Source organism: Haemaphysalis longicornis, unplaced genomic scaffold (assembly GCF_048455015.1).
Source record: "Haemaphysalis longicornis isolate Haplotype H1 unplaced genomic scaffold, Haemaphysalis longicornis Haplotype H1 scaffold_9, whole genome shotgun sequence".
Taxonomy (NCBI): Eukaryota; Metazoa; Arthropoda; class Arachnida; order Ixodida; family Ixodidae; genus Haemaphysalis; species Haemaphysalis longicornis.
Genome location: NW_027526460.1, coordinates 13,332,213 through 13,354,042, shown reverse-complemented (window position 1 = coordinate 13,354,042; position 21,830 = coordinate 13,332,213). Strand labels below are relative to the sequence as shown.

Genomic DNA, 21,830 nt, shown 5'->3' with positions numbered 1-21,830 from the left:
GCGAAAGCAACTGCGTAGTACGAGTCATTAGAGAGTTTTAGTATAGCGGAAAGCACCACTTTAGCGCGCCCTAGCGTTAGCGGGCACGCTAACCGTAGCATAACGAGGCGCTATCCGTTCGCGATAGCGGCCCGCAAAACGTTAACGCTACAGCTAAAACGCTATACTAAAACTCCCTATTGAATCCAAAGCTGCAGTACTACGAAAGGGAACGTCTGGGCCAGAAACACGAGGAGTGGCGCAGGCGAGAGAGACCGTGTCTGTGATCGCTGTCGTGGAGCGCAAGGGGCGGAAGGGGGCACGCGCTCGTTGAGAAACAGGGTGAGGGCCGCGGGTTGCAAGGGTCACGACATCGCCGGAGTATGCTCATTCCGGGAGGAATAATTCTGGGGCCTCGGTTCAGCCCTCGCTTCTTTTTCTCTATTTCCTGTCTAATCAGCGAGGAGAAGCGGTAGGGGCGGCAGCGTTGTTCATTTCGGCTCGCTTCTTTACGGGCATGACTCGGTTGGGCTGCCTCAGAAGTCGCGCTTCCTACCGGCCCCGCTGGGCGGAACTTTATGGCCGCGCAGGGTATTTTTTTTTTCTTTTTCTTCTTTTCTGACGGTGCCGCTCGGCGTGATACCGCGGGGTCCCTTGAAAGCACGCTTCGCCGCGGGACGCCGAAGCCAGGCAATAGAAGCAACTCAACAGCAAAAGTACATAATGCGTTATACGTGCACGCCATCGTACGAAAAGGCCGGATAACCGAGTGCAAACGAACAAAACTGGAAGGAGGCGGCCGAGTCGGAGACGAGAATGCGCTTGAATTCCCGCCGCACACCTCCCCTCTTTTTTTACTGCGCTTGTGTTATTACTTATAAATATTCTTGCGTTCCAACCGACGATCAAGACTCGGCGCAAGTTCGCCGCTCGATCAGGGACCGGCGTTGGCGAGTAGAGTTTGCTGCGAAGGCGGGCGGCCAGACAGGTCCATTCAGAAAAACTCCCTACTCTGCTTCATTCGTGACTCTCGCTTTGTTCGCTGCGTGTTTTGTAGTTCGAGGTCTAGGTCATCGATGTGTGTACCGTTCCCGGGAGCGAAGGAGGGCGTCCCCAGAAAAAGCGTGGAAGCGCAAAAGAGAGAGTCACCATCACCCGCCGCCGTTGCCCTTCGTGAAGATCACGGGCGTAAGCGTGACTGCCGGATCGGCTTTGCGTGGACTGCGCGCGGTGCGCGAATTTCTCTTCTTCCGAAGGTTGCTTACGGGTACCGAGGAGGCGTTTGTGCGAATGGAAGCACACGGCGCCGAGGGGAAAAAAGCGACCAGTAGGGCTTTTGCGTGCCTGAAGAGGAAATGGTCGTTCCTTCCACAAAACGAGCCCATTCATACGTACGTACATGGAAACCAAGCGCACGTGCTTCTGCCAATATCAGTATACCTTTACTACAACGAGAAAATAATTTCCTTTTGTGTCGTGGGATGTAGCGCATGTCGGAATTCAATGAAAATTTTGCGTTTATCCTTTACGACGCATCGACATCATCATCATGACTCGCACCTCTCACCACCTGTCCTCCGCTCTTGCGGGCGGTGATGAATAGGACAGAAAATGTTTTAAGCAAAAAAAAAAAAAAAAAGATTAGTCAGTTTGGTTTGGCTTGAAGTGGTTTCTCGGACTTGAAGATAACACTTACAAAATCCCGAAAAGTTAATTCAGCAACGCCTGACCTGGCGTGAGGTGACTTGACCGAGTACTGCTGCTTACATGGCCAGCTCTACATGTCCCGCTACCAAGAGAGCTCACCCACAAGCCATACGATTCAAGCACCGTACACGGACGTGTTGTACAAAGAGGTATTCAGCAGGTTGCGATGGCATACGTATTTTAACAATTACGTTTAGATTCCGCCTGTGTTATTGCCTGTCCCTCCATTGTTTTGCGTTGACTCAATTTAATGACCAGGGAAAGGGCTACTACCATATTTTCACTTTAAGATTCCCGGCGAAGTAGGGCAATAAAAAAAAGAGAGAGAGAGAGAGAGAGAGAGAGAGAGAGAGAGAGAGAGAGAGAGAGAGAGAGAGAGAGAGAGAGAGAGAGAGAGAGAGAGAGAGAGAGAGAGAGAGAGAGAGAGAGAGAGAGAGAGAGAGAGAGAGAGAGAGAGAGAGAGAGGGGGGTATTTAAAACACAAAGCAAGTGCTTCTCTGTGCGGAGGTAAGAGCCAACAATGCAACATTTCCCTCATCCAGACAGCTATGAGCCCGGCAACAGTTGTTTTTCAATGCACCCGCGTCATGCCTTGCATTACCAAACGCGCGCAGTCATTGGTAATGCGAAATATGCACAGGGCCGTATGCCAGCACCAAGCGCGGGAGTTATAATCGGAGAAACGAAATGAGCGATGTGTCGAGGAGATGAAGCGTCACTGACATCTCATCGCACGTATCCACGCAAAGGCTGGCGGCTATAGCCTGCGGCCCACGCGCGCCGGCGTACTCTATGGTCGATGGGCCCCCGTGACCTCTGCGGGTCGTTTCCGGCGGACCCCGTCGTGACCTGGCGTGCCCACCGGCGCCACCACGCGCCGGCTTCCGTCCGGCTCGCAGATCCGGTTCGCCCCCCAGCGGCGCCGCTTTGATTGGCGCCACGCGTGCCTCTCTTGCCGCTGTTGCTGACTACGTAGCCAGCTGAAGAGCAGCGGCAGGGCCGCGGTCGCGGGTTCGACCACTGAGCACCGAGTCGACAGCAGGCCGCAGGCGGGCGAAACGCAGAAAATGCTCAGTCGCGATCTCGGAGCGGCATAGCAATGCTGATACTGCAGCACCCTCCTAACCCTTTCGGCCTCCTCTCCTGTTTTCGAATTCTATTCTAAGAGTGCTGGTGCGACGACCAAAGCATCTCTTTTCGTTTTCGGGCCAACTAATCGCTCATTGGAGCTGGATGTCACTATCGTGGCCGACAAACGTTCGCAGAACTTCACAGTTTTTGCTATCATAGGCACAGCCCTCTTCACAAGCCTTCGATGGCGACAAAAAAAAAAATGCAGATATTCCGAACACTTTTGCAATCCGTCATTCTTCTAGAACCGTGTTATGATGTGTCAAATGCGAATCTTGCTGCGCCAGGCTAGGTACAAACCACCTCGATCACAAGTAAACATCTCGTCTCGATAACTGTTGCCCTTGTATTACGTCAATTCAAAAGCATGCAAGACCCTTTCATCTCCTTTCAGTGCCCGCGATAAGAAAGTCAGCAGCCAGAGTGGGCTTGGACCCGCAGGCAACGGGCGCCGCTCGTGCGGCCGCGCTAGTAATCGACCGCTCATCTCGGGAAGGGGTGTGTCTTCGCCAGGTGCAAAGGTCAAGCCGAAAACGCGCTCACTTCGGCCCCGCACTCGCGCGATTAGACAGCACGCCAACGCGCGCACGCGTGTGCGGCGAGCCCCGCGCGCGTGCGCCTAATTTCGGAATTCCTGGCAGTTTCCATGGCTGCCATTCCTTCCGCCGTTCGTGCAATCCACTGCAGTATCCTCTGCTAAGGTGGCTACTTACCTCTGCTGCCCCGCCGTCGCCTCTGTATTATAAGTGGAGGCCTTCCGGTCCTTTTGGTTTCCTGCGTTTTTCTCCCAGATTAGTTTATTGGCTAAACACTTGCTTCTCCCTAATTTCTTAACACCGGTGACCATTCCGATAGGTGTAATCGGGTGATCCCTCCTCGGTCCTGGTATATTTTTGAAAGCGAAGGCCCACCCGCGGCCATCAGATCATGTTCCATAAACATTGCGGACATTCACGTTTTCGGCTCCAGGACAGTCAAGGTTGCCCCCACTGATAGAGTGCGACACCATTCAAGTGGGGTGAGGGAGAAGTGGGGAATGGGGGCGTATATACCTTCAGACACTCAGGGATGAATATGATTGGGATCACCGTCCTCCCACCTTTTCATAGGAGCTGTGTCGCGACAATTCTCTAAGATGGATTTCTAACGGCAGTGCACGTTAGCCATGTACACTGATCCACATGATCTTGGTGTGCAAACATAATAACCCAGCCCTTTCACCTATGTACCCCCCCCCCCCCAACTCCCTGAGCTGTCGGAGAACCTGACGACCAGCGCCGGCTTGGATACCCCGCCACTCCTGGTCTCCAGAGATGAAACAGAACAGTAGTAGCCCGGTCTCTCGCACTGAGAGATCACTCCGACATCACTAGGCTTAAATTATTTTTCACCCACCATTACCACAACGTTAGATATGTGATGACTCTGCAAATGGGATTCACAGATCATCCTTAAACCTGTCCGATGTTCAATACAGTAGCCTTGTGAGTCTGTCCGGGTCAGGGACAGACAGCCGTTGCGAAGGTTTATCTACAAGATTGCAAGAAACACCGTGTGAAGCACGCACAGGATGCTTTTTGCGTGTCCGCATCGTGTTCGTGAGTAGCTCTGGCTCCCAGCCCATGAACTGCGCATGCCGTTTTAGACTATCGCGAAAGGAAGGCACCGGTAAACTTTTCTTCAAACGCTGTCGGTCTTGCATCATCCTTATTGTGTCTCCTATCTCGTGTTCTTGGTCCCAGTGAGTCATTTCATTATGGGGTGCTCACTGTAAGCTGTTTAGCGGCCGGTTTTGTTCGATGCTGCCGAGAGTACAGCAGCAGAGGACTTCCACTTCCTGAGGCGTGGAGCTCAGAAGCGTCGCATCTCGAACGGGCTCGAGTGTCTACGCACCATGTAATAAGGCGTTTGTTACTCGAATCCGGTTCTAGCCCTGTTCATGCGGAACAATTACTAAGAAAACTACGAAAAGCAAGGGCCAGCTCAAGTAATAATTCTACAGCTGACTCATATAAAGCGATGGTCGTACAGTCTCGACAACGTAACCATCGCACCTTAACTTACTAAATTCTGCAATAAACAACACTTTAGTCCCCAACTACCCCCTCGTGGTGCCTATATATCTATAACTTTGAACGTCCTCTACAGCGCAGCAATTAACTGATTGTTTGTTCATTAAAAGGCACAGAGTGCTCACCGAAACTTTTTTGAAAAATTATACCCTATGATAAATGTGCCAGAACAAATCCACTTGCAAAAAGTAGTAAAGCGGAAACCGAACAGGACCCACTATGCTGAGTGTACACAGGGAAGATGCAGTATATTTCTAACCCACAACACGAGCACTTGTTTGATTCCCAGCACACCCAAAACTCACTGTGTGAACAGAAAAAAAAAAAAAAAAAAAGAGGCGACTTCGTTCTTTGCAATCAATTAACCTTGGCAAAGCACCATGTAATACTGTAAAAGAACGCAAGCACGCAGGCTGAAAACGCGGGTTCGATTCAATTCGCGGAAAACTAGTTAGCAGTCATCCGGAGGGTTTGGAAAAACAAGGAAGAGAAAATACTTTCATGATCAGTTAGGTCAGCCTATGTGAACAGCAGTACGCTAAACTCGTTGCTACATAGAAAGGGTTGATTGAAAATGATTGAGGATGGTGTAGTCAAAATTATCATCAGCGTGAAATTCCTTACAAGACAAATGAATGCAGCGCTATTTCACTCTCGTATGCATCTATATGTATACAAGCGTGCGCAGGTTCCGTCAGTTCTAATAGAGATACGCGTTGCCACGCGCTATTTCGGTTCTACCGTCGTTCGGTTGCGCGCTAAGGCTGATAATAGCTCCTTGTGGACAGCCGCAAGAAGTGGGGTGCGTCCCATGCGGCATATCCCTTTCGTATCGTCCATATCAATGTCCCACAGCGCAGCGCAAAATATTTTGAATTTCCGGATCACCTCGGACACCTTGGATGACAGAGAGACGGGGCTCTCGTAGGCGACCCAGTTCTTGCCAAACGTCATGTACGAGCAAACCTCCTTGAAGTCGAGCAAGGAGTCCGAGTCGGTGAGAAGACACACTTCGAAGAAAGCCATGCGGCCCTTGGTGTGAGTGTGATTTCCCTCGATGCCCGGCCCAACAGCCCTTACAGACGCACCCGGCCGTTTAGGAGGAGTACTAAGGCGAAACGATACCGCCGAGAAAGACAGGCTGAAACACACTTTCTCCTTGGTGTAGTAAGGCATGTCTTCGATCATGCTGGTCAGAGACGCAGTGAGCGATGGTCCATCACTGGCATACGGAGAAGCACAGTGCGTCGAGCTTGCCTCTGGACCGTAAATGCTGTGCGTTTGGAGGATGAAATAGTCGACGTTCGGAACGAGATCATCGAACACGTAACCTTTCCTCTCTGACCTGAACGGGGGAACGGACAGCGCGACCGTGTAATTGGGAGTCAATGCAGAGCGAAGGGTAGCGACAAGTTTCGCGAGCCGCGACACATCCTCGGGAGAAGCGCAACTTCCAGCGTCAGGCACGGTCCAGTGAACGTGCACTCCGTCGTAGTCGTTTTCGAGCAGCCAAGACAGCACGTTCTGGGAGAACGTTACCCTTCGTGTCGGAGACGCCGCAAGTTCGCTAAGGTTCGCGCTGCCGCGCTCGTATTCGCCGAACGACACCAAAACCTTGAGGTGAGCGTACTTTGTCTTTAGAAGCGCCAAGTTCTTGAAGCCTTCTTTGACGAGATCAAAGCCAGGATCAGCACTAGACAGCTTGTCCTCGAGGACTTTTGCGGAGGCGTAGACGACGTGTGTGCAGATATGTCCATTGATAAGGCCGGCGCGAAACGCCCACTCCTTCTTTCTGCGGTAGCTGGTGTGATTGAAGAAGCAAAAGATGGGCCCTTTCACCAATTCAACGGCCAGGTAATCCTCGAGAGGATCTGTGAACGGTGGCTTCCAGGCCGTTTCGGGGAACATCTTCGGCTTGCGGCACTCTTCGGACGCCTGGTACGGCTTTTGTGGGGACGTCGAGGCAAAGCTGGCCGCTGGAGTCTCATCCGACTCCACCGTTGTTACGGATGGCTGGCTCCACCGTCGTCTTGGGTCTGTGACGTAGAACTTTTCATCGCGGTACAATCGGTAGTTACGCGAAAGCGAAATCACACCCACTCCTATAGGGAAAGCAAGAACGGCCCACAGAAGGTTGCCAAAAAACCAAACGTAGTACACTGTGCGGTGCTGCTGCGGTCCAGGTGCTCTTTGTCTGGGCCTTGGCGCTCTCTTCTGGACTTTGACTGCTCCACACTTGAGCAATGACGTCGCGGTAGTCACTTTTTCCAGGCCTGCAGAAAAGGGAGCGACTGGCTTAGTTTCCATGTTGCGAGGGCAGATTTTCCCGCATACCCCAAAATGTTGATTGATTGATGATGATATTCCTTAGTGCTTGCTTCCTTTATTTCTTGTCCGCACATATTATTTATACAGCTCTTGTGAACAGTATGGCTGGAACTTGGGCTCGGGATAAGTAGTATTTGTTATTTAAAATTAGTCAATATGCCGGCTAACCAACTTACATAACGATGGCCACATCGTTTCGAGCTTGGCAATGCTCGCGCCAATCATATCGTCACCGTCACCATAGCCCGACAGTCCTTTGTTCTGCCCAGCCGGTGGTTAAGGTTATCCCTGTCAAAAGACAGAGATAACATCTCAAAGGTTATAATGTTTTCAAAGCTCCACGTGGAAAAGCAAGGACCACGCAGGAGGTGAGTCCAGGGTTCGGTTGGGGGGGTTTAACGCGCCGAAGCTACACAACACAGACGATGAGGCGCGCCGTAGTGGAGGGCTCCGGTTTAAGTTTGACCACATGGGGATCTTTAACGTGAGCCGAAATCTTGGACACACGGACGTTTTCGCTTTTCGCCTACACCAGAAAAGCGGCCGCAGCGGCCGGGTGAGTCCAGGGACGTAGCAAGGTGGAGGGGTTGAGTGTTCCGCCCCCCCGCCCCTGAAAAATTGTCCTTGCAGTGTGTAAAAGGTCGTGTTCCTTTTAGAAAAAAACGGCTGCGGCTTAGCTCAGCTAACCTTGGATATGCAAAGCAAAAGCTTGGCTTAGTTTGGTTGAGTCTTGCTTTCGCTTGGCTAAACCTTTGATTTAGCTGCATTGCCGACCACGTCTCAAAGCCGTTCGGTTCCGTGCAACGCTCACAAAAGGAGGCCGGGCGAACGCGGCTTTCATTAATGGCGAACGAACCGTCCTCTTCGCTGGGCGCGAGACGAGTCACGTTGCCTGACACGACCAGCGCCGCATGCATGGGAGGCTGCGGGGGTGGTTGTCTGCCTCGGCCGCAGCGGCGGTGGCGACCGCTGTCAGTGCCTGCAGGCGCCAACAGCGGGCCCGGCGAATCAGGCGATGCGCTTCGAGGGGTGTGTCGCCGGAATGTGCGTCTCCGGTCAAAAGGTCATTTGCGCATCCTCCACGACATCGCTGGACGAAAGTAATAAAGCTCTGCTTTAAAACTTTTCTCTTTTCGTAAGGTGCAACCTCTCCTTCACCGCACCCGAAAAAAAAAGCATCTGTGTGCGGCCCTGTGATTGATTTTTGTTTTTAAAATCATTGATATTTCGTTGCAGTCAGTCAGCGCTGAGTGTTAGTTGCTCTAAAACGGCAAGTAAGGCCTACCGGTTCAGACGCGTATCTCCCGGGTCCAACTTTATGGGCGCGTAATTATGGTGTACTCGTACACCGACGTAAGCACGCGTAAAAGTATGGCGCTCTTTACACCAAACTACGTCGATGCGCGAGTACGTCGATATTACGCGCCCATGTGGCTGGGCCGTTTCGCATAACGCTACATGTCTTTTTTCCGTTGCACGCATGTGTGTATCACCTTATTTCTTTTTGTTTTAACCCGCGTACCAACAGGATTAAAACGTAACCTTCTTATGATGCATCTGCAGTACTAGTAAGATATTCTGCGTAATGCCTTTTCTTGCGTTTGAAGTTCGCTCACAGCTTGCCAGCAATGACTTTGTTTTCAAATAACGTTTGAATCCATACCGAAGGCTGACCTCGAAAAATTGAATGCTCGCGTATCTTCCAACTCAGGATGGATGATAGCTGTAGGCAGTGGTAACATACCATATATAACATACCGGCTACGGCTTCACTCCCATGATATCCCTCATTGGAATGTTTTCTCTCTCCCTCCCCGGGATGTAATTGTTGGCGGGATAGCTTTGTCAATCGAGTGCATTGCTGAATGTTGTAGGGGCCGCTGGCCACCCTGACACGTGTGAGCGAGCGCGCGAGAGCGCCTGACGTGGAGCGTGTGCTCCGACGCTTCTGGAATAAAGGGAGTTCCATTCTTGCTGCTGAACGGGTCGGTCGTCTCTCTCGTGGGCTCCGAACAAATGTCCACCAAAATAAGGCCAAGTAAATACAATATCGCAGCAACTTCGCAGCAACTCCCTCGGAAATAAAAGGTGACCTTGCACAGGGCTTGCCGTAAGCCAGCTTCCGTTTAACCAGGACTATCCAGGGCTCTCTCTCGCCTTTCTTCTTGGAATGAGTTGTTCCTCACTCCTAACACTGGCATTTTATCTCACCACCCGACAGGGAACCCATTTCTTTCGTTTTCCGCTTGTTTGAGTGTCTAAAGCAGTCTAATTGTGGCGAAAAAGAAGTTCAAGCTTTTTCGTCGCTTCCCGTGTGCAGCAGTTCCTTCGACGCGCTCAAGAGGGACACGCTGGCCAAGCTGGACGAAGGCTTCGACTCGCTGAAGTTCCTCCAGCGGGTGGGCCAAGCGCAGATGGTCGAGTCTCATTTCAGCGCGCTCATGCACGTGTGCAACGACTACTTGTGGACGAAGACCGCCATCGAGCGCGCCTTCCGCAAGTACCCACACAGCAGCGCCTCCAACGTGGACAAGAAGGCGTTCCGCGACGTGCTGATCCAGCTGTACAAGTACGTCACCCGGAGCCTCATCATGCTGCTCACGCAGGTCGGCATCGGGTGTCCCCAGAACGCCGCGGCCGAGCTGGGCGGTGTGCTGGAACTGCTGCTCAAGAGCGTCCAGCGCATAGCGCACCACGACAGCCTGCAGGCGAGCAGGTTCGCCGTCATCAAGGTCCGCCTGCTGGCTACAAAGCCCAAGGAACCGGACGCCGAGTTCGTTACGGTCATGAAGGCCATCAGAAAGGAGCTGGGCCAGCGCAAAAACACCATCAAGGCCATCTCATGGCTGTCCCTCATCGCGCTGCAGCGCTGACGCCCCCCACCCACGTGTTACGTGCTCTATCGTGTCTGTCTCGCAGTTCGTCTTGAGGACAAGCGTATATGTTGCGGGCGCTCGTAGTTTCGCATGTTATTTCCGTAGACCTTATCGTGGTCCGAACTTTTTTGTTCTTCCCGTGGGAAGCGTTCAATAACAACCAGTGCTCTCGCAAATCTCCCCGTTCACGTGTTTGTGCTGAAGCGTTGCAAACGGGACGTCGCCGACACAGTCGATTGCATCGATTCTCACGCCGCCTGGGCGGGAATTATAAGCAGGCCATATGATATTTTGGACAGATATGGCGTTATCATGATTGAATAATTGAACACTGCGCATCAGGCATTTAGCTGACCTGATTTTTGAAGTTTACTTTTCCTACTCATGCATTAAAACATGAGTGCGCTGAAATGAGTAACGCTGTCTTGAACATCCCGTGGATTATATAGCGCTAGAATACCATGTAATCGGTAGCACATTACAAAGTGTTAGACAAATGCACATGCATAATTGTTTTGTCATCTGGTAATGGTAGCGACGGTACCATTGGGACTACTGCGACATACACTGGTTGGTTCAGTTACAATCTTAGACAGGTTCTTGGCCGGGGAGAAATCTGTACATGACCAACGTGCCTTAGAAAAAACTAAGCGAACCCTGTCTTGTCTGGTTTCGAAATGTCCACATTGACTGCTCCAATGATAATCACAGTGGCAAGGTCACGACGGATAACTCGAGCAAAGTGCGTGGTCATGAATCTACATCACAGTTTAGTATGCCTGAAGATGTATACACAATCGACATTACAATTCCGTGTTTTGTTTGTATAGCACAGGCATCCTCACGCTCGATATCTTTGTCTTTTTGCGAGGGAATCGGTGCAGAGGTCTTTTGGAAAGTGACGCCATGATTTATGTGCATAGGTTGGTGTGAATCATCCACGCATACAGTAGAAAATCTTTCAAAATATACTGGACGAACCACTTCTTGTCTGGTTTGGGAACATCAATATCGCAACTTCGGGTGGATCTTTGGCGGAGGTATGTGCGTGACATGCGGACAATGGTTGGCTGGCGGAAATCATTGAACTGCAGTTTAAGCTCTTCCAACTAGCACTGCATGGACCGCTTCTTATCTGGCTTGCAGACATCCCCATTTCAGTCCCCCGGTAGCATCTTACAGACTAAAATCTGCTACCCGATTATCTGGCAGCATTTTGCAAAGTATCTCGTGAATCGCCTCGCCTTCCCTGTTATTTCCGTCGCCAGCCATAAACACGCAGTTCTTCACTCAGTACCCTGCCGCATGTAAACTCTGCCCGCGCCGATGAAACCCAATCCATATGATTTTCGAGTGCGAATATAACCGAGCCCTCCAACCTACATCCACTACGCTTCCCATCCCTGAGCTGTGAGAGAACCGGATGACCAGCGTTGGCTTGGATGCCCAGAAACGCGTGGCCAAGGGTGAGACAGCACGGTACATACATGGTCTCCTGGAATGAGGGACCACTGCCACATCACGAGGATCAAAGGAAGGTTTAGATGCGGAGCGTCTTATGCTCGGGGGTATGTCCCGCGGCGTCGGCGGTGGTCCGGCGTCCGCACACCACCGTTTCTTGGCCAATTTCCCACGTGGGTACGTGCCATAGAAGAGGAGCAACAATAACTGCGGTTGTGCTTGCGCTTGACTCCGTGATTCTTCAGATAAAGTAGGATGGAAGCAACAGCCCCGTCAGTGAGTGTGCTGACGCAATTAAGTGAGAGCATCAGCGCAAACACTAACAGCAATTACACCCAACTACAATCCACGGAACGTGTATCGATCTCGTCTTTACCAACTGCAACGGCGACGACTGCATACAACCGCTGCTACGAGATCCACTGACTGTGCACTTCAGCGACCACAAGGCCGTCATACTCAAAGTAAGAAGACGTGCAAACCTAAATAAAGACTTTTAGATACCACTTCAATCTCGTCTCACTCGCGTATATACGCATACAATAAGGAAAATTACACCCATCTCCCCGAAGGGAACCATGAGTAGGATATAGGAGCATTACGGGGTTCACTACATCTCCACCAAATTTGGCTAACAAACATAACGGAAACGCATACGGAACCCCCATGACGCTTCGCATCCTAGTCATGGTTCCCTTCGGGGAGATGGGCGTAGTTTTTTTCAACGAAAACTTCGCAGGCTCTCTATCTATACGATGGCTTCCTAAAGCATCAGTAGAATACAAACGAAATGTCCCGGGCACCTTGACTTCGTGTATGTCACTAGAGATTGATGGCATTACTACAATGGGGCATGGTGTTTTCATTTATGGTACGTCAACCCGCCACGAATTTTTAACAGCGAAGCTGTTTAGCAAGTCATTAGAGTTTGGTGGCCGCAGTTAAAAATACCGAGAAAAGGCGACCGCTCAGCGTCCGCCAATTATATACCCACTTAGGGAGATTGGTCAAGTGTGCGGCGATCACCCGGCAGTTAAAAAAACCAAGAAAATTCCGAATGCTTTTGTGTGCGTGCCTCGCAGCGAGTCCCCAGCGTCCCCGGCCCATATTTGTCAAACCAATTGCATACCCACTAAGGGAGATTTGGCAATATTGGCAAAAAAAAAAAAAAAAACTTCAATGTTCGCCGTAATCGTGTCAACACTTGTTCGAAACGACAAAGACGCGTCACAGCGTACGCCCTCAGATCCAAATTGATATCACATGATTATCACTTCAAAAAAAAAAAAAAAAAAGAGGAAGGAATTTTTAATGCTTATAGCAACAATAATGGAGTAAATGTCGTTGCGGCAGTGAATAGAAAGGAAATCGACTGCAATCATAAGCCGTCGGGATGGTCGTGAAGGTTGCGTTCAGCTCCGCTACCTTCAAGTCTTACACGTTAGTGTGAGCTTCCTGCAATTTTTGGAGAATTCGGTATGGGCCAGGAGCGGACATTTTATTGCGCACACTAAAAAGCATGCCGTCTATAGCGCTATACAGATTTAGTGTAAAATGTAATTTGCGCTATGGACCGCTGCAAAAAGCAGAACGTCATGCTTACTTTGCGTGACGCCAAAGCGCAGGGCGAACGTGTGAGACAAATCGTATGCCTGATTTCGTAATAAATTTTCCAACTGTAGGTATCCTCCAACATATTGTCCCGCCAGTAGTATTGTCAGTAGGCAGCCAGCCACCAGATTCTTCCACGTCCTCCTCTTCTCCAAGATGTGCCACAGCCTGAAAATTGTCCCGCCAGGTGAGCATTGGCCAGTCCAACTTGCCGCTCACCGTGACAATAGCATTCCTGAAATGCGCACTCAGCAGAGCCTTATATAATATACCTCCCCGCCAGTACCCTTCCCTGAGCTGTGGAAGACTGTTGACTAGCTGCTAACTGAAGGACAGGACCCTTCTGGTGATAGTGGAGAAGACGGTTAAAGCAACAACTCATGGATTACCGTTCCACTCCCATGATCTCCCTCATTGAAATGTTTTCTCTCTCTCTCTCTCTCTCTCTCTCTCTCTCTCTCTCTCTCTCTCTCTCTCTCTCTCTCTCTCTCTCTCTCTCTCTCTCTCGCTGAGATGGAATTGTTGGACGTCCCAGGGTTCCATTGACCTTCCGAATTTACTTCATTCCTTTCACTGTGTCCTATATGCCGATGATACCACAATATCCTTATGCGATAAATCTATAACTTCTCTCACCTCCAATTTGAATACTGTGCTCAATAACGTCGTTAACTGGTGTAGCGACAACTACTTAGTTATTAACCCACAAAAAACTAAATTCATGATTTTCAGGACTTCCAAGAGGCAGACCAGCCTTCTCCCCGCCGTTATCCTCGGATCTCACACTATTTTTCCGTCCGAAAAGTCATCATTTCTCGGCATCGAACTCGACCCTAGCCTTACGTTTTGTTTTCATTTTGCACAACTTAAGCAGAAAACTGCATTTGGCATCCGGGCATTATTGAAGGCACGGCCGTTTTTTTCTCATCATGCACTGCTATCATTGTATTTCGCTTTTATTCATAGTCATATTAATTATGGCATTGCTTCCTAGGGTAATGCATATTCTTCCCACATCTCTTCCGTTCAACACATCCAGAATCAATCCATTCGCATTATTACATGTAATTCATATCGTTCTTCAGCTCTACCTCTTTTGCGCAAAAACAATATATTACCAGTGAATCAATTATTTAACTATAAATTAGGCATATTTTTTTACAAGTTAAATCACTGTTGCGTTTCATACGATGCCGTAGACCTTGTTCACTTAAGGACAAGAAATTTCACCAGGTTTGCAGCCAATAACAACTTTTTATTACCTACTGTGAATACTAATTACGGCAAGAAAACTTCTTGCTTTGCAGCAGTTTCATTGTGGAATGGCCTCCCTCTCAACGTAAAGTCTTCATCATTCATAACCGTCTTTAAAAAATGCCTCAAAGATTTTTTGTTGTCATTAACATAGGAAATCCACCTATATTTCATGGTTGTCTGCAAGTGTTTGTTCTCGTATGCCTTTATTTTATAATGTTGTAGTTCACGTTCGTTTCCTGTTGTTTATTTGTCTTTGTTTAACTCAGTGTTTGCTGATTCTCCAACTTGTGTCTCTTGATATTTGGATTTCTTTTTCTTGACTAGGTATGGTCAGGTATATTTGTTATGTTTTGCTGCCTTGTATATTTGCGTTGTGCATTTCTCATCGAGGGTCCCGTTACAGTCGTCAGACTCTGGGACCCTCGCCTGTATAATAATTTGCTTGTATGTTTCCATACAAAATAAAATGAATTTGAATTTGAATTTGAATTTGAATAGATTTGACAATCGGGTGCATAGTTGTTGAGCTGAACCACATTAATATGCTAAATTTAGTGTGCCAGCATATGTTGGTTGATCACGATGATAACGATGTTCATTGATCGGTCGGTTGTCGTCTTTCTTGTCCCTCAAATTTTTTTTTGTCAGACAGTGAATCGCTCACTAGAAGTGGATTGTTTTACATAATAGTTTCACGCATATCCGTCGGTCCATACACCTGTGATAAATGGCATGCATTCAACAATACCTGGTGTTCAAAAATTGACAAAGAGGATGCACAATATACGTGACCATGGTCATTTTCTTTGATACTGACAAGCGCTCGCGGCAATCATATCATCATCACTATCACCATTAAGTCAAAGTCATTTCTTCGTTCTGCCACACGCAGCCGTTAGGTATATCCCTAGCAAGGGCGAAATGAGCCACTTTGGTTTCGAGATGAGGGATCTGTGAGTCGGCTACGTTTTCACAGATCAACATATAAAGGATGGGGGCACAAAGGTGAGTCGTAATACTTGTTATTTAGCATCACTGATAACCCCATTCCTGATAATGAACGGCGTTACGCTGACTGTTAGCGGAATTCCAACGGGAAATGAGTTGTAGCGGCAGGGACACTCCAAGCAGGAGGAAGGTGAACCGGAAATTCAATAGGTGCAGTCCTGCTGTTGCGTACACGTCTGTCATTTTTTTTAAATTTGAGCAGCGGGAAGCCTAAAGCTCCGTTTCTAATCTAGAGTAATCCTAGATTTTCTGCGTGACGCCTTTCGCCTTACCTGACCTTTTCTTGGAGCTTGCAAGCACCTGGCGGTGTTCTAAAGTCTCTGTTCTATAGGCTTACGAAATGTTGGCATCGTACGCAAACCTACATTCATGGTATTTTCAAATTCAGTCTGGTTAATCGCTGCAGAAAAATACAAAATTTCATAACAGTAAAAACTTCACTAGAGTGAGCGCACGCACGCACGCACGCACGCACGCGCACGCGCACGCGCGCACACGCGCACACGCGCGCACACACACACACACACACACACACACACACACACACACACACACACATACACACACACACACACACACACACACGCACGCACGCACGCACGCACACACACACACACACACACACACACCTCTATGCCAAAGACGGGATGCCACACCAGGCTTCCAGTCTAACCAGTTTTCTTCATTATTCTTCTACTGTCATCAAGGGTTCCAGCTTTACCGTATCTTTTTGACAGACTTTGTTCATCATAAATCTGACATTTTATATATATCGGTCCCCTTCTGGCAATTCATCCTGTAACTTTTATGTGCTGTTTGAGCGGCTTAAATAAGAATGTGTGGTGACATATAAATCAGGCGTCCTTTCATCGCTCCCCGTATGCTGCAGTTCCTCCAACGCACTCGCAGTCGGAACACAGGCCAAACCGCGTGACGTATTTTACTCCCTCAAGTTACTCCAACTGCGTGGCCTGGCTCAAATGTTCCAGCCGAACATCAGCGGGCTCATACACGTGTGCAACGACGACCTGTGGACCGAGACCACCATCCAGCGCGCCACCCGCGTGTGTTCGCCCAGCATCGCATCTAACGGGGACAAGAAGATGTTCCGTGACGTGCTCATTCAACTCGACCAGCACGTCGCCAAGAATGTTGTCATGCTACTCACGGAGGCCGGCACCCGGTGTCTGCAGTACGCAGCGGCCAAGCTGGGCAACGTGCCGCAAGGCAACGTGCAGCAACTCGTCCTCGAGGACGTCCAGCGCATGGCGCTCCTTGTACTGCCTGCAGGGCAGCAGGTTTCCCGTCATGAACGTCCGTCTCCTGGAGGGCGACGTGGAGGTGGCCTTTGGGGGCATGCAGGCCATGAGGAAAGAGCTGGGCCAGAGCGGGAATATCGCCGAGAAAAGCTCCTGGCTGTCCCTGAGCGCCCTGCAACTTCCACGCACTGCGCATGTCTTGTGCGCTGTCATGCTCCAGCTTGTCTTGCGCGCTTGGCGGACGCACACATGCGGTAAGGTGGGTACCGCTAGTTTGTTTCGTTAACTGATTTGGTCTTTACCCTGTTCGGGACATCAACAATCTTCATTTGCGAAGCGTGTAATAATAACAAATTTTCGCGCACATCGCGCTCATCTTCGCGCGGAACTCATGTGTCCTAAATACGACACCGCCAACGCACCCTGTTGGCACCATTATTACGTCGCGGAGCCGCATATTATATACTTGTGAACACTTGTAACGTTTGCAAAGTTAGTATAGCGCTGTGAATACCAGCAAACCATGCGGGAATAAGTGAATAATACTGTTTTTCTCTTCTCTGGCACACTTGGTGTGTGACACTTACTCTTCAAACTTGCGTGTGTGCATTTAAAGATTAAAATTGCTTTGACATGGTTCTATAAAAGCTTAAGGCCCGTTGTTCCGGCGCTCCACGACCTTGCATATATCTAGGATAGTGCCGTCACCGATGAGTGAAACGCTCTCACCGATGAGCGGGAGAAGGATGGGGCCCGCTCGGATAGGGAGTTGAACTAACTATCCGAGCGGGCGCCAGCCTTCTCCCCTCACACGGTGCCAGATCGGCCCTACATAGTCTCCTCAGCAATCATGACTTGGTAAATCGCCAACGTCTCAGCCACCGCGCGTTTGATCCAGCTCATTTCCGCCTTAACAACGCCCAGGAACGCACGTGACGGCTCCTACATACCGACGCTCTTCCGTGTCGTGCAGTAGTTCACCACATACATCTCACAGTATTTCCCTCCCCAACTGCCCTTCGTGCCGGGCTCTAGCCACCGTGTGGGCATGTCCATGTGGGCATGTTCATGACCCCTGTGGCCATGTCCATGTGGGCATGTCCAAATGACCCCTTCTCCTCCATATGGTGTGACGGGCAGTGGGAAAGGGCTCTGGGTAGTTCCGATCCAGTGATCCAAATCTTGGTGCACCGAGCCACCGCTGTCACCGTCAGGCATATGCCGGCGGACGCCCCACCCCCTTTACTGCATTTTACAATAATGTTTCTTTAAGTGCAAGGCACTTTAGGGGTCCTACTTGTCGTCGTAGCTCGTCTTCTGTCACGCTATCTAGCCTCCGTCGTCCCGCGGTGTCATGCACACAAACAGAGGCTTCGAAAAGTTACCCGTTGGACCAAAAAAAGACACCCGCTCGACCCTTTTGGCCGGAAGAGGAAGGCTGTATTCTTATTACAGCCTTCCGGCCAAAAGTTAAGAGGACACTTGATCAAGGGGTTTTATACATAAGCAGAACCGTCCGAAACTTCTCTAACCGCTGGCATTAGCATACATGTCCCTATTTTTTAGCGCTAAGAAAGCTGCGGGTACATTTGAAACAAAATATATGTAACTGACCGGCTTTCCGCGCGTCCTTTTAGTTATGAATGCTCATTAGGTTGGTTTTCACGATAGTAAACAAAAAAAAATGTGGCCACTGAACAAAAAATGACGCGTGTAAAATGGCGCAGAAAGGATACAGCGCATGCAAGATGAAAGCAAGCACAAAAAGAACAGAACTCCCACTCGTGCCGTTACAGGAAGAACAGGCAGCAAAAGATAAAGAAAAGAATGCGAGCTGTCCCAGGAGAAGGCGCGCTAGCACTGTGAATGCGGAAAAATTGAATTGCATTGAACAAACCTCTGTTCAGTTCACCAAGAGAGCATTGAGACAGGGAGGGGAGTAGCGTGAGGTGTGGTAGCAAAGAGCGGAAAACGGCGTCACAGCCACTGTGGCGAATCGCTGCTCTGCACTACCGACAGCTTTCACGCCGAGTGGAACTGCTTTAATTTTTCCACTCTCTCTCCCAGGGTTAGTAATTCTTGACAAAATCTGCTCAACCATCTAACTTCAATAAAGCTTGATGTTGGGCTAGTTGGTATCTATACATCATGAAACATAGAGCGCTGAACTTTACACGACGACCACATGTCATAAAAGAAAAAAAGGACACACGAAACGGAAGATGGGCATCTTCCGCTTCGTGTGTCCTTTTTTTTTCTTTTATGCTGTGGACGTTGTGTAAAGTTCTGCACTCTATGTTCCATGATGTCAACCACTTCACTTCGACATTTTATCCGGCCCCTTTCAGGGAACTCATTTGATTTCAGTGTCTAAAGTGGGCATATTAGGGGTGACATAGCAAAATCCTTTTCTTCGCTTCCCGTGCACAGCAGTCCCTTCGACGCGCTCAAGAGGGACACGCTGGCCAAGCTGGACGAGGGCTTCGACTCGCTGAAGTTCCTCCAGCGGCTGGGCCAAGCGCAGATGGTCGAGTCTCATTTCAGCGCTCTCATGCACGTGTGCAACGGCTACCTGTGGACGAAGACCGCCATCGAGCGGGCCTTCCGCAACTATACCCACGCAGCAGCGCCACTAACGCGGGCAAGAATGCTTTCCGAGACGCGCTGATTCAGCTCTACAAGTGCATCACCCGGAGCCTCATCCCAATCCTCACGCAAGTCGGAATCGGCTGCGCGCAGAACACAGCAGCAGAGATGGGCAGCATGCTGGGACTCTTGCTCCAGAGCATCCAGCGCATAGCGGACCACGACAGCCTGCAGGCGAGCAGGTTTTGCGTCATGAAGGTCCGACTCCTGGAGGCACGGTCGCAGGATGCCGACATCGTCTCTTCATGACAATGGGTTAATCGAGTGGTCTAGTGTCCCTCAGCGTTCCGCCTGTGACTCCCCGCGGACCTTAAACTGCCTCTTCAAACACCGTCCATCGGGCGATGCGTTCTGTGCTTGCAGATGTATAGTAAAGGGGAGGGGGGCACAGAAATTTGTTTAGTGCATTTAATGATGTACTTTTTCCCTGTTTCGGACTTATTAATTATTGACATGTCAGGCGTGTAATAAAAACAAATATTCGCGCAAATCTTTCCGTTCAATTTCGTGCTGAACTGCTCTGTCTGGCAATGAGAAGTTCCCGAAGATTTGAATTTCAGCGGTTATTACGTCGCCGGGCGCCAAATTTTGATTGTCAGGCCCTTTGAAGTTGGTACAGGGAGAATACACTGATGTTACAAACAAATCATCGTGTAATAATTGGGTACTGCTTGCGTGGGTCGTTGGTGTGGGTCGTTGGTGATCGTTGGCGTAGGCTTGGTAGTGATCGTTGCCAACTTTGCTATCGCTTGCTCATTTGGCCGATTTTTCTATTTTTCATATATTTTTTTTCTGTTCTCGTTCCTTTAGCTTATTTGGCTTCCCAAGTGGTCAAAATTATTCCGGAGCCCTCCAGTATGGCGTTCCTCATCACCTGCGTAGCGTCGGAACGTTAAACCTCCTAATCAACCAAGACTTCTAACTTTTTTCGCTAGCTCTTCATTACTGATCCCACGTATTACGAGATGCGAGAAGGTGCAGTCATTCTGAGAATTACCAACTAATGTTAAAGCATTCTTATTACACCTTTCTCGTTTCAACACCATTGTTTCCGTTTTGCTTTGCAAGTAACACGTCAACCCGCACAGCGTAGTTTTGCTGTAGTGTTACATGATCGCACGTGGGCGTGGATTGGTGGGGGATTGCGATCTCATTATTTTCGTCAGTTTTTATGATCTTTATTCTCGTGGTTAAGTTTTCTGCGACTGGTGATTGTTGCCAGCATTAACCAGTTCTGAACGCGTTGTCAGCGTTATGTTGCGGTCATAATACAGCCACGAGGAGGTAGTTTCTAAGTTGAGGATAGGAACGGAATTTGAATTCCCGGCCCTTCCAGAAGTGCGAATGGACAAAATTTTGGCCTTACATGAAATTTAAAAGAATGTGGTGAAGGTGGGGGTGGTGGTGGGAGTGGTTGTGTGGGATCAGGCGGGTTAATCTGGCTGGATATGCCTGCAAATGCTCCGCCCGAACTCATCCTAATTAGTCAATGTTAGGGTCCTTTCACTAGAAGTCTGCCAGTTTCGTTTGATGAAGGAAGCTTAGTAGAACTCCCGACACGTCTCTGCGGAGCACCATGGATGCTGCGCAGAGATTTGTCGATGTTCCCAAGGGTACATTGCAACGTCCCCTTGGGAAGACGATGTGGTTCAGAGAGTTGTGTGGGGCTGTCAACTTTCTAACTGCTGAGAGCATTGCAGTCGGTTCGGCGTCATGCTCTGGGCAACACATTACATAGTGGTGTACATCACCTATCACTGCACATGACAAACACAGAGGCGATCGCACGAGGCCCACTTGGAATAGCGAAGCAGTAGTCTTCGCTGAACCGGTTGGGACGCGGTAGAGCAAAGTCACCTCCGGTCTCGTAAGTCCCTTCGTGACACGGCTGATCATGGGGATCTCCCAAGGAATTGAAATGGGTCGACTACTGCTCACCTGAAGTCGCTCCGGTGATGGGCGAAAGCAGTCGGTGCAAATGACAGCGCATCCCGTGCCATCTGACCAGCGGTATCACTGAGCTTGACGCCAACATGGCATGTAATCCATTGGAACCGCACATTAAAACCCTTGATGCTGAGTTCTTGCACAAGCCGCAAGGCTCGTTCAAGAACTAAGGCTGCAAGTTGTAAGGCTGTTTTCGAATCAGTCAGAATAACAACTTCCTGCGGCTTGTATGACTTAAGTTTCCCCAAAGCAGCCGCGATGGCAATGCACTCGGATTCGGTGGAGGATACATGATCCGGGCGGGCAGCCCAGGAAACCTGGACATCACGAATGACATACGCCGCTGCACTAACCCCTCTGTGCGAATTGACTGAGCCATCTGTAAAAATTTAAAGGGGATTGGGGTAAGAGTTGTCCAGGTGTTCAAGCACTAAAAATCTGGCTGATTCCACTGACGTGTTTCTCTTGACTCTCATGTGAGCAACATGTAGCTGACACTGGAGGCTCTCATAAGACCATAGCGGGACTGAAGTAAGAATTTTCCCGGC

General features: G+C 49.6%; 2 protein-coding genes across 2 annotated transcripts in view; one reads left to right on the top strand and one right to left on the bottom strand.

The window, feature by feature from the left end:
* The window catches only part of LOC144152304 (uncharacterized), a gene marked incomplete in the record, with an annotated part of 411,486 nt that overhangs the window by 357,558 nt on the left and 32,098 nt on the right, over positions 1–21,830 (top strand).
* Positions 5,616–7,196, bottom strand: LOC144152515 (chitinase-like protein 4). The gene has a single exon (XM_077683807.1). The coding sequence runs from the start codon at positions 7,194–7,196 to the stop codon at positions 5,616–5,618; it is 1,581 nt and encodes a 526-aa protein (XP_077539933.1).